This window comes from Oxyura jamaicensis, chromosome 19, assembly GCF_011077185.1.
Source record: "Oxyura jamaicensis isolate SHBP4307 breed ruddy duck chromosome 19, BPBGC_Ojam_1.0, whole genome shotgun sequence".
Lineage (NCBI taxonomy): Eukaryota > Metazoa > Chordata > Aves > Anseriformes > Anatidae > Oxyura > Oxyura jamaicensis.
In genome coordinates, this window is record NC_048911.1 from 5,892,217 (window position 1) to 5,910,408 (window position 18,192).

At 39.7% G+C, this 18,192-nt stretch overlaps 1 protein-coding gene across 2 annotated transcripts; it reads left to right on the forward strand.

Moving 5' to 3' along the window:
• Positions 1–298: 298 nt before the first annotated feature.
• On the forward strand, positions 299–17,198 carry CRK (CRK proto-oncogene, adaptor protein). Of its 2 annotated transcripts, none has more exons than XM_035342888.1 (3): positions 299–597; positions 7,750–8,118; positions 13,829–13,970. In XM_035342888.1, exons 1-3 carry the CDS (start codon positions 354–356, stop codon positions 13,834–13,836), a joined length of 621 nt encoding a protein of 206 aa, XP_035198779.1. In that variant the 5' UTR covers positions 299–353; the 3' UTR covers positions 13,837–13,970. The 2 variants fall into 2 exon arrangements, with proteins under 2 accessions (XP_035198779.1, XP_035198778.1); XM_035342887.1 differs by having other exon boundaries at positions 301–597; positions 7,750–8,288; positions 13,829–17,198.
• Positions 17,199–18,192: the final 994 nt, after the last annotated feature.

An 18,192-nucleotide genomic window follows, 5' to 3' on the forward strand; every position in this document is an offset into this window, starting at 1 on the left:
CCCCCCCCCCAGGCTCTCCTCAGCCTTCCATGCGCCCACTCCCCTCAGCTCTCCTCAGTCCCTGTCAACCCCCCTCAGCTTAAGCCCCCTGTTCCCCATAGCCCCCCTCAGCACCTCACGCACGCGCACCGCTCCACCCTCCCTCTCACCCCCCCCCCCCGCCCCCCCGGCCGCGCGCGCAGATGACGCGCCTCCTTCCCCGCGTCCCCCTCGCGCGCCGTCACGTCCGGTAGGTGAGGTCAGGGCCGGGGCCGCCATTTTGGGTGGCGGGGCTGGGCGCGGAGAGGGGGCACGGCGGGGCCGGGCCGGGCCGGGGGGGGGGGGGCGCGGCGGCAGCAGCGAGGGCGGCCCCCATGGCCGGGCAGTTCGACTCCGAGGACCGGGCGAGCTGGTACTGGGGGAGGCTGAGCCGGGCCGAGGCGGTGTCGTTGCTTCAGGGGCAGCGCCACGGCACCTTCCTGGTGCGCGACTCCGGCACCATCCCGGGGGACTTCGTGCTGTCGGTGTCCGAGAGCTCCCGAGTCTCACACTACATCGTCAACAGCCTGGGGCCGGCGGGAGGCCGGCGGGCCGGCGGCGAGGGCCCCGGGGCCCCGGGTGAGTGTTCCCCTCCCAGGGCTGGCCGTGCCCCTTCAGCCCCCGGGAGGGCGGCCGGAGAGGCCGGGCGCCGCTCGGTGCCTCTTCCCGGGCCGCGTTGGGGGCTTTCTGTGAGGAATTTGGTCGTGTGGTGCTGCTGGGGGTGTCGAGGCAGGTGTTTGTGGGCAGCAGCCGCTGAGGGAGTCGGTTTTAGGAGTTAAACGTGCGCTGGGTTGAGCGTTGGTTCTCCCGAACCCAGAGTTGTGGTGCTTCGCATACTCTTGTTTTAATTACTACGCGGGGCATGTCAACCCTGCTTGGAGATGGAAGTCTGGAAATGTCATCTGAAGGGTTGGATTCTGCCGAAATGGTTTTGTGTTGGAGGACAGGCTGTAAGGCTAAACTTCACGGCACAAACCAAAGCATCAGGGGGGTAATTTAAGTGGTAGGAACTCCTCAGGAATGTAACAGCAATTACTCCCTTAAATTAGATGTGAAGTTTTGGGTGCTCCCACGCACATCGTGTGTTGAAAGGGAAGATTTGATATTATTTCTCATTAACTTAACATCAGTAATCAATACTGTATCCAAATTAATGCTCGTAGAGTAGAAAATACTGACTGTATTAAAAGGAAAACTACATCACAGGAAGCTGTGTTTCTGAAAGTACAAGCATAACTAAATTAACAAGGGCCCCCAGCAGTGCATAATCCTTAGATGTGCGTGTGAGAAGATTTAGTTGAAAGGCAGCAATATCCTTGCTCGGGTCATTACTGAAATTGGTAGTAGAACCACTCAGGCGTGCATATTAATGCTCGTAAAATGATGTGGGCGTATTCCTGGCAGCTCAGAAAGAAACCACTGCAAAGTTTTGAAGGTTGTATGTAGGTACAGTCACTTTCTGTGTTCGGAGGATTCAGTGGTATTGGCTACATAAAGGATTTTTCAGTCTCTGTACAGACCCTAGTTGACTAGGAAGGGGATAATCTGGGGGGGGAAAAAAAAAATGTTGCCAGTAGATTTGCACCATTATGCAGTGATTTCTCCTGCTTGGGGCAACATTTAATATGGGCAAACTGCGGAAAGCCTGAAGTCATTGTGTTTATCCCAGGAACATACGACGGCTGCAGAGTGTACTCGAGTCATAAAAAAAACTCTATGAGATAGAATTTAAAGGTGGCTGAATTCAGCTGGAAGTAAAGTCGGTAGTTAAGTGGTTTGCCACAAGACTTGTTAGATTCCTCGTTGTTTCATGACGGTCAAGACAAAGGTTTATTTTCATAGGTTTGTGAAGGCTTGATGTGGGAAATGCATGACTGATGTTGCATAGAGCAGATCAAGCTGCCAGGATGGTTAGCAGTGGAATCCCTAGAGGTGAAAAACCCTGAAGTATGTGTGCCCGTTACTTTGCTTGGCAGATTTTTTCTGCAGAGCAGCTCATCTGGGGAAAAATAATGTTTTTCATGTTATTGAATGCATAGTCTATGTTACTGTGATACCACCTTGGTAAATAGCTGCTCTAACTTTTTCATTATGCTACGCTCTGAAGCTCAGTAATGTTTTGTGGCATTCTGTGGGCTGGATTACGCTGTGAGTGTTAAAACATTTTGAGGTTTTGGTGTTCTTTTTATAAAACACTTAATGCCCCTTAGGTAGTTATCTTCTGTTTTAAATATTTATCTGCTTTAGCAGACTAGCTGCTTTTGTAGCTGCGTAGGCTGTTGGCACGGTAGGCTTAATCTATGTTAAAAAGTTTAATTATTTCTGGTAGGGCATTTTTTTTTCCCCTGGATGTTATGAGAGTAGGGGGTGCTTCAGTCTTGCACCACAGATAATCCTATGCTGAAATGTTAGTGGTTTTAAATAAATGCCTTTGTGCTGATGCTGTTTTCTTTTCACACTTAAATGAAAGAAACAAGGCGGGTGCGTATGTATTAAATTACATTTAAAGTGTGAGTTTCTTTCAGAAAAAGTGGGGAGGGGAATGTTCAGCAGGGGAAGGGAATCATTGGTAGAAGATGGAAGATGATTTCATATTTGAATAGGGAAGGTAACGCAGTAAAATGAGGTAAATGTTTGCAAATCATCGTGCTTATTTATTGTGGTCAAGTTGAAACATCAGGAAGAACAGCTTCACTATGTTAATTACCTGTACTGTCTACTTTTTTAAGGTGATTTTCTTGTTAGCTTCAGTAAGTGTGTGTGATTCATGACCGCTGGAACGCTGCTGTGTGCAGATGGTACTGGGAACCTAGCTTCAGTACAGGATGAATGCGATGAGGAGCTTGGACGGCCCTAATATAAAAAGCCATACTGTCACAAAAATTAGATGACTTATTCAATTTCTGAATTTATTTATTTATTTATTTATTTTAAAAGCTAACTTTTGGGTAAATTTGTCTTTTGCCTGATGTGCTGTAGTTCCTAAATTCTTCCAGGCAGTGCTTCAGAATAAGGAAGAAAGAATTCAACAGAACTTCCCAAAATAACGACATTTTTCTTAAATGTTTTAAGTCCATTAAAACAAATAGGGTGAATCATTCAATTATGGGAATAAAAATGCTCTGTTTCCAGTAGAAATGAAAATTAACAGTTGCATTGGAATTAGGGTGTCATTTGTAATCAAGTATCACAGGCTACAGAAATCCCAAACCAGACAGTACTGCGTGCAGGCATTAGCACGGTAATGTACAATAGAGGAAACATTTAAACACATCGTATGCTTGCAATTTGACATACAAGTCCAGGGTAAAAACATATGATACGAATTAAAAGAAGGTGCCTAAATTACCTAAAGACAGACTTGCTTCCTACTGAAAGTGCGACGTGAAGACAGTTATAGATTCCTACTCTGAAGTAAGAAAGTATGACGTGCTTATTGAAAACACCACCTTCTACAGTGTATGCATTTTAAGACCATGCTGCTTGTGATTCTAAATCACCTCCATTATGATTTTTAAAAATTCAGACTGTAATCATATAATGATATCCATACTCAGCTCTTTATATGATGAGACGGCTTTAGATATGGGTGAGCAACATGGATTAACTTGGACACCTCTTTGGTTTCTTGATATTATGGTTATAAAATACAAAGTACTGAAAGCTTGGAAAGTGTATGCATTTGCATGTACTTTTCTCTCATCCTCTGATTATCTGCAGAAATGGCTCCATGAGAATTTTCTTCGGACATGCTTAGAGCTCTTCGCAGCAGTCAGTTAAGGGGTTTTACTGTTGTTACAGAGCATTCACAGGCACTTGTTCGTTTTGCTGAGGCATGAGTAGAGAGGTGCTTAAGACTAAGGGAAAAAGGTGTCTGTATGAGGGTGAGGGAAATGCACAGCTGGAATGCGATGCCTTCATAGCAGAGTTTGCGTATGCCTTGGGGAAAGGTGGCTTACATTGCTGTGATGTCTTATTTTGAAATGAGAGCCTTGTGTCTCAGCACCTCGAATGCTAAGAACAGCCTTTTTTGCCCAAAGCATACTTTTGAAGATGGAGGGTAGGGGCTTATGGAAGAGGTTTAGAAATTAAAATGAAAACTTCCGTTCCTGTGAGGTTTTCCAAAGAAAGCTTACCAGAGCTTAAGGATGAACAGAGAACTGCCTAGTGGCACTGACACAGTTGGAGTGTAGAGAGAAATATAAAACCCCTGAGATCTGATGGAGTGAGAAGCTGCTCTGTGGTTATGCCACCTGCCCACACTCTCGAGAAGTAGAATATTAGGTATTTTATTTAGAAAACATATAAACGATCTTTCCCATGTGGGCACAAGGCCAACCCTAGTGTAAAAGTGTTTTGTCAAGAAGGCATGTGCATCATAGAGAACTGACAGTGTCCAGATCTGAAACTGAACTTTAATTATGAACTACTTTGGTTCTAACACTTTCCACACCCTCCTGAGAGCAGAGGGTTCTCTAGCTCTTCTGAGAGCTATCTTAGTCATCTTAGGGAGCTGAGCAGTTCTGCTGCTGGAGGTGCAAACTGAGCAGCTATCTTCCCTTCAGTCGTGCAGAGCTGGGGAGAAGGGAAGAGAATTTCTAGTACTTGTTGTCCAGCTTTAGTAGGAAGTGACTAAAGTTCCTCTAGTAGCTAGGCTTAACTTTACATGCATTCTCCTCTTCCTGAGAGCCCCCAGAAGACACGGACAATGTGCTGCTAGAACTTGTGCCTCCAAGAAAACTATTCCAAGATGGTGAATAAAAACAGCTCTACTTCTCAGAAAAATAATAATAATAATTAAATAAATATATATATAAATGCCTTGTTGCTGAAACTTCCACATCCTTGTGGTGGTAGATCTTGCCTTAATTTTTTGATTGGCATACAGGTATGGGATGTGTTGCAGTCCAAACAAGAAGCTGAAGAATTCCTCTGAGCCTAAAATCTGTTAGTCTTTAAATTTCGTTATACCAGGGAATGACAGGACCTTGAAGCTCATAGCGCATAGAATTATTTCCCAGCTACGTAACTGAACATTGTTCAGCTCATTAACTTGTCGCTGAACGAGAGTATACATAAAAGTCTTAAACTGATGAGGAATTTATAGCTTGCTTGGTAAGATGTAGTTGTGTTTTATTGCCAACCTGTGGTTTTCTAACTGTGACTTTCAACTATTTAGTTGTTTTATGCTGAATTTGGAAGAAATTAAAAATTTCCAAGCTATGACCAGGTTGCTGTCTTTATTCTTTGGCGATTTGAAGTGAGCACATGGATTTCTTGTTGCAATAGCCTTGTTTTCCAGACCTCAGATTTTTTGTGGATGCCTTCTGTTTTTAAAACAAAAATATCAGAATTACATGTGGTGTTTTGGGAGTGTTCTCTTAGGGAAATAATGTGGCTCCTTTGTGCTGCTTATCTCTCTGTCCTTTCAAGGATTATTGTTATCTTTCTGATCTTAGAACGTCGTTGAAGGAGCCGTGTTCTCTTGCTCCTTGATTGTGCGAAATATATTTTGGAATGCTCTTTTCCAGGATACAGTACACTGATTTCAGTCACTTCCTCATATGTAAGGCTTCAGTGGACTTTCCTCTTAGGAGTCCAACTTTGGTTTTATTCAGGTACATTTAGCAGCTGGTTCAGGCTGTCATGCATGATTTCAAGAGGGCGAGTGTAATTTTTTTGTTTTCCTTTTTCCCCCCCCCCCCCCCAACTTTGTTCACTCTGCTAATGATTTCAGTGCTGACGCAGCTGGTGAATGTTACTTTTGAACTGTTTGTTTCCAATGAGTTTTCTGTGTACCCTTATTTTGCTGGAGACAGATCTCTGTCTTCTGACTGAGTCAGTTTGCAGCAGGCTTTGCAAAGGTAAATCAGTGTTTCATATTCCTTAGTCATGTAAAGTTAGTTCCATGTCAGTGAACTTACCTACCAAATACTTTTTCCAGGCCCTTTTGGACATTGGAGATTTTCTTCTCCATCTGACTTCAAAGGTCTTTGAGTCTCTTAAAGTTTCTGTGGCTTTTTCTTTTGGCATAAGCATCTATGTAAGCCTGATCCTTAAAGGTTCATGTATGAAATAGCAGCAAATGCATGCTTGTGTTTCTGTCACCAGGTTAGTCTTAAACTTGATGTCTGTAACACTTGGTGCAAAGCATGGTTTTCCACCTCCAGTGTCAGTGGAAGTGCAGGATTGTGTTGTATGCTCCTGCAGTGAACTGAAGCCGTTTTAAAGTGGTGTAGGGATGGTGCTTGTCCAACCAGAAGTAATCTCCTGTGAGACCACTGAGCTAAGAGCCACCTCATCAACAAAAATTGAGGGGGTTTTGCTTCTTTTCAGCCTTAAGCTTTGAGAGAATAAGGTAGAATCTTCCTCTCACTTTCCCTGTCAGGTTCATGCTTCATACTGATATTTACATTAGCTTCCTTATCGCTTGGTGAAGCCAGTTTGTTTTTTGGGTTGTTTTTGGTAATTTTTGAGGGTATTGCTTTTGTTTTTTGGTCCATTGCAGTTGTGCTGATACCTTCTGAAAGTCTTCCAGGACTGTTAAAGAGTGCAGATGTGCAGTTTGCAATGAGTTTGTTCTGCTTCTTTGACTTTTCTGTAAAAAGCTTCACTGACATTTGTGTTCCTTCAGGAACTTCAGAACTTATTTATTGGGTGTTTGTCTGTCTTGATCTTATTGAATCGTCCCTTTTTTCTATTAGAACCCCTTTTTGCTTTCTTGAAAGACCTTCTTGTAATGTTAGCTTTCCGTGCTGACAGTGCTACTTTGAAGGGGGGTTTTGGATCAGTGACAGCCTGAAAAATTCTGCTAGCTTTGTACTCGAGAGCTAAGTCTCAGAACTATTAGATATTCCCTGCAGAGAAACAGACTTGCAAAGTAAGCATCTCTTTCTTGCTAAAAGAGTTACTCATTAAAGCATAAATCTTTTCCTCTCCACTACCATCCCCCAGTTCTTCCCATAACTGATAATACAGTGGATAGTGCACGGTGGAAATAGAACATCACACACATGTTTTGTACCAGCTGAGCTTGAAGAACATAAAAATGAAAAAAAAGTGCACCACACAAATAGCAAATTAAAATGGTATTTCTAAAGTCTTGAGTATGAGCATCATGTGTATATTTTACATTTTAATGTATTTGAGGTTCAGACTTATAGCTTGGACTCCATCTGACAAATATGGCAAGGAAACTACAAGAATTGAAATTGAAAAAATGAATTATACCCATTATGAAAACGTACATTTTTGTGTTGCTGAGCGAAGTAGTTTCCTGTAGTGTCCATCCCTTTAACCCAAGATATGTTACAACAGGTAAATGACCATTATTGCAATATAGTCCTTTTGAAATGACTTCAAATTACAAAAGAGCAAGTTTAAAAAATTACAAAAAATACTGAAATTTATTTGTTGAGTCCACATAACACTGATGGGTACAAGATACTTCTATTGTAATTCAGGAAGTTTGGCACTGCCCAACAATTTATTACATACTTTTTCTGTCATTGACAAAATCTTTAAAACTAAAGCTCCATCCTCACAAACAATATAGTGCTGCCTTTAATCAGAAGTGCGTGAAAGAGCTGAATATAATGTGTGTTGATAGAAAGATGACCAAATGCAATATCAAATTGTTTATCTGTAAATATATTAGTCTTCTCAGGTGCCTAGTTTACAGTTGTGACTGTCGTTTGCTCTCTTTGTTGATATGTTGCTTTCCTCTTTCAGGGTTGAATCCCACCAGATTTCGAATAGGTGACCAGGAGTTCGATTCTTTGCCACTTTTACTGGAATTCTACAAAATACACTATTTGGACACTACAACCTTGATAGAACCAATTCCCCCCCGACCCAGGCAGAATAGTGGCGTTATCCTCAGACAGGAGGAAGCTGAGTATGTGCGAGCTCTCTTTGACTTTAATGGAAATGATGAAGAAGATCTTCCATTTAAGAAAGGAGACATACTGAAAATCCGGGATAAACCTGAAGAGCAGTGGTGGAATGCAGAAGACTGCGACGGAAAGAGGGGAATGATACCTGTTCCTTACGTCGAGAAGTATAGACCTTCCTCTGCTTCAGTATCTACTCTGATTGGAGGTAACCAGGATAGTTCCCACCCACAACCACTGGGTGGGCCGGAGCCAGGGCCCTATGCCCAGCCCAGCATCAACACTCCGCTCCCTAACCTTCAGAATGGCCCTATTTATGCCCGGGTTACCCAGAAGCGAGTCCCTAATGCCTACGACAAGACAGCCTTGGCTTTGGAGGTACATAATGGGCAAAACTTAGCAAGAAGAGATCTGTTCAAGGGATTTCCCTTTCAAGAGCATTATAGATTTGTAGGAGTAAGAAAGGGAAAAAGCATTGTAATGCTGCTTTTACATCATGATTATAAGTTATGGATAAACTTTTTTTTTTGGAAATAAGTGACTCGAGTCACTTATTGACTAGAGTTTGATTACATTGTGTTTAGGTTACTGAACCAAAATTATGTCTTTTGTCAAACATCTCTACCATAAGTGTTTCCCCATCCATGTTTTCACTTCTGAAGTTTTCATTTTAGGGGGGGGGAGGGAGAGGGAGAGGGAGCTGTTCATAAAGTTGTGTGTCTGAATGTGTGTTCAATGTTGCTTGCTTGGCCTTTAAAAGGTGTGCTGAGTTGTTCTGTCATTCTGTCAGCAGTTGAAAAGCAATCAGTGGAAGCATTGATAGTCACTTGAAAATTATGCAGACTGAGACAAAGATGATCACGCACAGGGTTTCATTTTTATGTCTTGAACTCAAGCAGATTGCTTCATTTTTTAGCTTTTGAAGCAGGAACATACATTACAACTCAATAGGGAAGTGTCCTGTAAAGCAGTAATTGATGGAGTACGATTTGTAATAAAGCAGTGAGTTTGCCTAAGGTTGATTCACTTCTTGATATGATCAAATACTTGTACATGCCCCTTCTGATTTTTTTTTTTTCTCCTCTTAAAAAGGAGAACAGTGCTCTATCTTTACACATCAAATGGTTATCCCTGAAGTTACATTTGAGGAAATTGAGACGAAGGTATTCTAAGTGGCAGACCTTTGCCTTAGGATGATATGTAAATTGGATCCTTTAATCTAGGCTTTCTTTGAGCTAAAGGCTCTGGAATTTCCTGATACCTAATTGACTTCCTGTTTATATAACATTTTAAGTACTTGGGAAAAAACAGTTTCTGTGCTGAGTCAGAGTATCTCCTTTCTACTCCTAAATACTTTGTTTAATCTTGCATAGCACAAAATGCACTTCAGTACTTACTCATTGTGGCAATCATATATACACGTCTTTAGTACAGAATTGGCAAATTCTACGGGACTGATAGAGAACCTGGGAGGTGTGAAGTTTTTCCCCACATAGGTAAAATGAGTTAGGATCTGTTTTATTACACTTCTGAATTGAGAGAGCCAGGATGCAGAATGGAAATTTTGGGGCTGAGAAGTATGTATAGGAATTGACGCCAATTCATCAAATTTTGGGGAAATATGCAAAGATTTTAATCTTCCAACTTTTATGATGCCTAAAATGCTGTCTCCTTTCCTCTCTCTCTCTCTCTCTCTCTCTCTCACCACCTTTACACAGTCACCTCTGGTTCATAATATTCCTGACTGTTGTTTTCTTTGAGACATTGGAGATTATGTTGTGGTTTAAAAAATATGTATATATATTGGATTTCTTTCTGGATTTTGTTTTTAAGCATTAATTGACCATGCTGTGCTACCAGTATTCCCTTAAGCTTAACTTCACATTTAATTTCATTTAAAGCAGTACCCCACCACACTGCCCAAATCACAAATCGGTAGCACGGAGTAAAACAGGGAGAGTGAGAAAATCCTAGTAGTCTAGGCTGTGGTAAGCAATGTTGAGGGAAAGCAAGATTCCTTATAAAGAACAGCTTGTGAGTGCCACGGCTGATTTTCTGTTAGTCTGATCCTCTTCACTAGAAGTCACGTGTCTGTCCAGTATGCTGTGCTTGGGAAGGTCTTTCCTGGAGAACGTCTCTGTCCTGGACTAATTTGCAGTGCTGTGTTAGCTCAAGCTAATATGCTAGATAGCAAAAGTGTTTGGGAGAGGGGAATTGAGAAGTTTGTGGGCTCTGCCCATCTGTGTGAGGCTGTAACTAAGATTTATAGTGCCTTTCTACCCTTCTATTAGAACAACGGTCTTCCGAGGCCTTATAACATTATTAAAGTATTTGCTAGTTGCCAGCTTGAACTTCCTGGTTAGGATGATGTATACCTGTCCTGCTACAGCTCCACATTTAAGAAATGCAATAATAGTGGTGGTTCTTTATGCTGTGTTTAATACTGGGAAACTTGAGGCTTTTCTCACTGCTTCTAACTGGCGTCTTAGCTTCTTTGCACCCTTATTTATTCAAATCGCAGTGTTACTGAACTGCTTTCAACGTCCATACAGGAAAAATGTGCGCATCATTTTTCCCAAGTTTTTCTTCATTCTGTCTAGCAAAGTACTGTTTCTTGTCTTCTTTTTTTGTTGTTGTTGTTTTACGTTCCCTTTTCCCTTTCACTTCATGGTGTTTCTTCATTGTTTATTTAGAGATCTCTTTCTTTGACAACTTAGTAGAAAGCATTATGTAAATCTTTTCAGTCCATGTTTGCCCAGACCTCTTAATAACTATAAATCTAGATTTTTTCCTCCAAATGAAAACTCATAGCCTTAAATTGTGTAATGTTTGTGGGTGGGGTTTGATCCCACTGTTTGTCCTAAGCAAATAGATTCTTAAGATCAAACATTTTTGGCCCAAACTGCAAACAAAATTATCCGTACTGTTAGGTCAAAACTGACATGGCTTTGAAGAGCTTGAAGAAGGAGGATCAGAGCAAATTATATTTCAATAAATGTTATGGAAAAAAGATTTAGCAGAAGATTACATTTATTTTGCTTGTTACTGGACCTATTCAAGGAGTTGTCAAGTCTGTATTAGTTAAAAGAGGGTAGAAAAAGGGAAGATCTCTGGTCATTGACTCTGAGATCGCTGCTCCTCCCCCCCCACCCAACAGTAGCAGAACTCTACTATTTTGACCTTTCCAAAGAGGAGTACTTGGAATAAAACCACAGCATCCAAAAGTCTTCACATAAAGCTTCATTTTTGTTTTGAAGCAGCATATGGAATATATTTAGTTCTAAAAAGTCTCATGGAGACAGAGACAAATGTGGCCTTTTAGCAGGGTATAGTGCTTTCCTCAGGGCTTTGTGCTTGGTGGGGTGATGCTAATAATACAGTAATAAGTCGGTGTTAAAAGAGAATTCCGAGGGAATATCCAGTTCTTGGCTAAGATTTGTGAAGTACCAACAATTGAAATAACAGGTAGCTTTGAAAGATCTCTGAATTGTCTTCAGGAGAGTATTTGTTTGAACTACGAATTAATATACAGAATTTCAAAGCAGATCTAGAAAGGTCTGTAAGTTATTAAAGAGTTAATGGAGCCGTTTAATGAAACTAGTATTTGTGAAATGACTCATGCTTTCTTAAAGGCAGTCCTGCTTGGGTAGTTATAAAGATATCCATATATAAAACGTGAATGAAAGGTTGTATCAGAGAGAGAGAGATTGCTAAATGGAGTTACTGTATGGGTAAAAAGGAATATTTGAACTCAGAAGTTTCTGCTCTTTTAACAGTTATTAAAATGCAATCTTCAGGTGTAGCTTCTTACAGTAATGAGAATTCATAAATGAACGTCCCACTGCTGCAATTATCCTTAAATGTCCCTTAAAACCAAGCAGCACCAGGGTGGTTCAGGGAGTGAGTATTAGAACAGCATCCCATGTTCTAACTCATTTTCATTGCTCTGTTGAACCCACTTTTTGTAGGTGAGTTTGTCATAAGAAATCTAAAATAAATGAAGATAAAGTAGTGTGTGAGGTATTCAGTGAGAGCAGAGACATGGTCAGTCCAAGAAAAATATCTTACAGCTAGTGAGCGAAGTGCAACTTCTGCATGTTTTGTGACTTTGTGTGGGCAGAATTGCCAGTACAACACTGCTTGAAGTTTTCATATAATTCTGTAAAGCATAATTGGCATATTATATTACTTCTAGTAAGCAAGCAGTGTGTAAGTGATGTTGGATGTGAACCTACGGGTAGAATATCTTGATCTTAGGTCTATAAAAACATTTGAAAATGGCTCCCGCAATAAAAATGCTCGAACTTCAGTAAGGATGGGGAGGATGAAAAACAGCTAGGAGGGGAATCCTAGAGAAAATTAAAGCAATGAATGCACACTTAAATATTTAAATGTTACTTTGTTGTAAGTAGCGTTGTCTGAGATATATTAAGAAAAAGATAAACTTCTAGCTTGGAAAAGAATACAGTAGGATGTCTTCTTCTCTTTAATTGCTGATGCTGCCAGGATATCTTGGACTGTTCAGCTAGACCGGAGGACAAGCTTTTTTTCTTTCCTACTGGGTTGGAGGTTACACACTTTGCTGTTAAAGGCTCATAGATGGACTGTATCCAGATCTGAAGCAATTTAAAGTATCTCGGACAGTGTTCTTCTAATGGCTCTGGTTAGGAAATAAGAGTTGCTGTTCCTAGTCTTGTTGTGTTTAATCTTATCCTTACTAAATTATAGCTGATGTATCGTTTTGGTCAACAGAGTATTTTTACTGGTACAACCCCCCAGTGATTATTAGCAGTAGCAAAATGATACATACTGCATGGTTAAATTCCTAAAGAGCCAAAACTAGCATACAGAAGTCAAGGAAAGCTTCCTTTTTGCCTGAAGCAAATACATAAGAGGATTTTCTTCAAAATATGGTTCAAAATATCTGTACTAATTACTACAAAAGTCAAAAAAAAAAAAAAAAAAAAAAAAACACTACAGCAAGAATCCCCAGTGTGCCTCTCATTACCAGATAAGTAATCATTAGTGTTATGGGAAGCTTAATTAAATGTCCGTGTAGTGTTTTGAATTTATGAACTGTTAAAAGCTATTTTGGCAAAAGATTGCAAGTGAATAAAACCTGTAAAGTTAATGGAGATTGGTAGCATCTTAAATTGTTTTCCTTATTCTTCATTCACTGCCTGGAAAGTGAGAATAATGAGATCCAATTTTGGATGAATTGGAAACACAGTGATGAGCATGTATGCAGACTAGTAACTGTATATTCAATGAATTTCTGGATGAAACGCAGTAAGGCTTGTGGTTGTGCCTTGAGAGTTTGTTTACTCTCATTCATAAAAGAAAATAGAGTTTATCTGTCCCAAAAGCATTTTCTGTCTGTGACCTGGGAAGATTTCTGAAAAACAACATGTTACTTGGAAGTAAGATCATTGAGAAAATTCTAGACGGAGGGGTAGAAATGGGAAGGCATGTTTTCCAAGTTGCAGGATTTCAAAATTAAGGAGCAGTTCAGCTTGCAGATTAGTGTTCACTTTGTATGCCTGCAATCCCTCTTCTAATAAGGTTGCTGATGTAGTACAAGCAGAGTGCAAGCCTCTGTCAATTCAGCCAGATCCATTTATTGCAATAGCAGCTGATGTCAAGGCCCAGAAGTGCTGTGGAAGAATGGTGCTGGATTTCAGGCTAGAGGGTAGTTCCCACCTGGCCTAGGTTTGCTGCTTTCTCTTTATACTTTCTTCAGGAGTGAATAACATTGGGTGGTAGGCAGGTGTATCAAAAATGGTTACGACTAAAGCTATTTTCTTTATAAATGTGTATCTGGTACACTTGGGTGATATAACACCAAATGGGAGGGGTAGCAGCTGCTGATCCGGTGTGGTTTTATGAATTGTAACACTTGTTTTTTTCTCATCCTGCAGGTCGGTGAGCTGGTAAAGGTCACAAAGATTAACGTGAGTGGTCAGTGGGAAGGAGAATGTAATGGCAAACGTGGTCACTTTCCATTCACGCATGTCCACCTGCTGGATCAACAGAATCCCGATGAGGACTTCAGCTGAGTGTGGCTCAGCAGTTGCGCTTGCAGATGGGAACAATCTCAACTTGTTTTTATTGCAGATGCCATCAAGACTATGTTCCGACAGATGTTGAAAGCGGTATCGCTTGTATAAGCGTTCTGATAACCTGCAAACCCCTGGGACTGAACACCACCATTCCTTAATCAAAGGTCATGTAATTCAGGGTACGACAGTAGATAACTCGTGTGTCAAGTGGCAGAACTAGTACATGATTATAGGTTGTAATGCCTGCTTATGTCCATGTGCACAGCAGACTGGACCTTGCCAGCAGCAGCAGCTGGGGAAAGCAGTAACGTAGATGTTATGATAGCGTTTATAGCTCTCTCCAGTCCTTTTGTTTATGTTGCTTCTTCCTCAGGCGATGAACATCAACCTTAGACAACTCAGTGTGTAGATAGCTTGTTGGTTTTTTTTCCACAAATTTATCCTGGAGCTTTCTCCATTTTTCTTCCATCCCAAATTCTCTGTCCTAGAAAGGCTATACAGTACTTTGCATGGTGAGGTAACTATGCACAGTACAGACTTTTGTAGAGCACATTGGAGACAGCCTTATGATCTACAAATACGTACCATTTTAACGGTAAATGACAGATCAAATCAACCTCAGAATTCTAGATGTTGGTGGACACTAGATTGATTTCTTCAGTACTGTTGATGCTTCAAACGTAGCAGCTGATTTTAATTTAAAATTTCTATTAACACATCAATCTCTCTATCCACAAATTCAAGGCTTATGGAAGTGTAAACATCCACACCAGTGCTGAAAAATACATGCATAGCACTTTAATGCATAGCTTTAAAGCAGTGTTTGATTCACTAAATATACTAAAATATTTACACTGCTTTCAGAAAAAAATAGATTGCATAGGGCCAGTTTTCTAGAATTCTTCCATACCCATATACATTACAGTACAAATCAGTGTCAAAAGTGGTAAACTGACAAACCAAATACTACTTTAAATTAAAAGTTACTCTGGGGACTCTTCTGGTTTAATTCCCATCTGTAAACTATTTGATAGTGAATTCATGAGGATTTTATTTTTAATAAACTAACGGAAAATACTTGTGTGCTTCTGGATTGATTCTCAAAAGGTGTAATAGAGTAAATATGGTTTCATAACTCATAATGAAAATCAGCGCATTGAATAGGTGGTATTATGCGCTGCCTGTGTTGTTTTTTATTTTTGTTTTAAATCTGTTCTTCTAATTATCTGGTTTTCTTTAACATAAATCAGAATGGATTCAGTAAGTTTTGTAAACTAAAATTAAACACTGAAGTAACTACCCCTTGTCTGTACCCTGGATTGTTTTCCAAATATAGCACTCTAGTGACCAAACTTAAGCAAACAAATTTTGCAACTCTGACTACAGTAAAAATAATCTCTACAGAACTGTTTTTCTAAATAGTATCAGACTGAAAATGTTATTTTGGTTGATACAAAGCATGTCACTAGAATGTCTCATTGGTTGTAAATGCTGCGAGGGCTAGTTCCCACTGCAAAGGCTGTTGCTGCAAGTCACCGACCCATGAAACAGAATACTGGTAACACTTTACCTCAGAACTGTGTAACATGCTGGAAATGATAATATTTCTGTTATATTTAAGTACTAGTTGCTTTACGTCAGAACTAATTCATCAGCAAGTCTAATTTTCGGGTAATGGGCACCTGATAATTCTGTAGACTAACGCCAATGTACATTAATCATAGTTTTTTTCCATCACAAATCTCATAAGCACTACTAAAGATTATTAGAAAACTGACAGATTTTATGACAGTGACCTAAGAATAACAATAACAAAGGAATTGCAGTACTATTCTAGCTTGGATCCCTATTCTGGTTAGGGTGATGTGCCAGTCTCTGATTGCGAGATCACTTCTGGTTGTGTAGTAAAACTAGTTTGAGGGAAAAAAAATCAGAAACTAACACTAGGTTCAGTAACAAATTGGTTTATTTAAGGCTAGTTTGTATTTTCCTCTGACCTTAGTATTTACTGCAACTGATTTTTCAGTAGCTGCATTTTAATACAGACTTATATACTGAGCTTATCAGTTGCCCATATATGCTTATATTTTTCTTCAGGTTTTGCAAAAGAAGCATAATGAACTCTGTTGTTAAGAGTAACACAGTTTGTTCTGAAGTATTTTTCTTTCCAATTGCAATTAACGAAAGCCCATACATTTGTACCTTTCCAATCAGCAATTATTTTAACATACCCAAAGGACTTTTTTTCTGAAAGGAGTTTTGTTATGCAAATATCGCCTTTTTAATATGGATTACATTGAATCATCAACTAGCAAATACACTGCAGAGTTTGTAGGTGTGTTTTTGTGAAGACTGTATAAATTGCAAATATTTGTACACTTTGAAAGAGTGAAAAAAGAAACTAGAGGAGTCTTAATAGCTGCTGTTGCACTAGAATCAAGTTCTTGTCAAGCAGTTTTTCTTAGTCAACAGATACATTAACACAACTGTTTTCCCCTGTTCAGTTCTAAGCTGAAATGTGATTTTGTTTCATAGGTGATAGAAATTAATGTTTGCATTTGTGCAAAATAGACATTTCAACTTATTGAGCTCTTTTAAAGGAAAATAGGGTAGAACACATGTTCATGAACATGTAGATTAAATCCTCTTGTGGCCTTTGTTTATCCTTCTATTTGTTCTCTCCCTTCTTACCAATGCGTGCAAAAAAATCATTGCTAAGAATGTTGGTCACAATCTTTTGTCTCTATTTGGCTGTGGTTTTGGTCTATTGTGCATAGGCAGGTGTTAGAACTAGAATCATTTCTAGAAATACACCGTGAAAGCAGAATGCTCAATTACACTGTGTTCTTCTGGTGCATTTACACATTATATCACACTAAAAGTACAACTGGCTGCTATGGTTTTTTAATATATATTTCATTTTGGTAAACCCCAGCCTTTTTACTAATATTTGACATGGTTAAATCTTGTTAATCTGTTTGAATTGTATTTGTTAATAATGCAAATATTTCTAATCATCTTAAGATTAAAACACTTCGTTTTTGTTAATGGTTTTGGGGAAGGATTCTAACCAAACCAGTTTGAAGAAAAATATGAACATGTGCCATTGTATTATAACACTATCCACTTTCTTGACAGTTAAAGTCTTTTTTTTTATTTTATTTTTTTTGTAGCATGTAATGTATATGTTCATAGTACGTGAAGTAAATAAAAGTATAGCCAAAACTTTGGCTTGGTGTCATTCTCAATCCACTGTCATTGGAATATTTGCATTTAGGAATAAAAATAGAATGGCTGCTACTTCCATATTTTATTGACCGTACTTATCTGAAAAGAATTAAACCTAACACCTATAGAAGAAAGATGAACCAAGGTAACTAAAATAAGTTATCAACCAGTAAAATATTGTGGCCTTTTTTGAAACAGGGTGACTTTATGTAATCAAATGAGTTTCTTGAGGCAAAGGGGGGAAGGAGTATTTTCTCTTGCTAGGAAGTTTAAGGACAGTATTTGTTTTCTTAGACACTACGTTGCAATTGTAGCTCCTTATATTTGAGTTGATTGGTACTCCATCGGCTGGCTATTACAGATAACTTTCTTGGCCAATACTGTCTAGAGGAGTCCTCAAGTGGGATGTGTTAAATGAGTGACTTTGCATTTAGCTGTTTTCCTGTCATGCCTCCACACTATGAAGACTATGCCTCAGATGGAGAAAAAAAAATCACAGCCAGAATTATTATGCTCAGTTTTACTCCTTGCTCATCTAACTTGTCTGCAGTGGAGCCACAAGCAGGAGTACCTCTAAATTAGATTACCAGCGATAATTTAGAAGCTCACTACAGCTATCCTGAAGAGGTCCTACACACCTCTCCACAATTCCCTGATGGGCACGTCCTCCTGATACTGGTATTTGCAAACCATGCAGGACTAATGCAGAGAACTATTGCTCATCCTTGCAGTGTTGATTTGCTGTTCCAGGAGTGGTTCAATCAATTTATGTAAATGTTGTGGGTGCAAAGGACAAGGCAAGGATTGCATCAGGAAATTCTGCTTTGAGTATTTCCCTGCATTAGAATTCATACTCCTCACGCTTCACCAAATACCTGACCAATTTCCAAACATTTGCATGCCACCTGTAACAACTGCATACAAGAATATTTGAACTGTTTAGACAATATGCTGCAGTTTAATGAAGGTTGGAAGCATGCACCTCACTTCTGGCC

What these genes read in the sequence shown, in the direction of transcription:
- CRK (XM_035342887.1), top strand. Translation starts at nt 354, where the DNA reads ATGGCCGGGCAGTTCGACTCCGAGGACCGGGCGAGCTGGTACTGGGGG. An exon ending in CGAGGGCCCCGGGGCCCCGG is followed by an intron (nt 598 to 7,749) that starts GTGAGTGTTCCC and finishes TTCCTCTTTCAG; the next exon opens with GGTTGAATCCCACCAGATTT. An exon ending in AGACAGCCTTGGCTTTGGAG is followed by an intron (nt 8,289 to 13,828) that starts GTACATAATGGG and finishes CTCATCCTGCAG; the next exon opens with GTCGGTGAGCTGGTAAAGGT.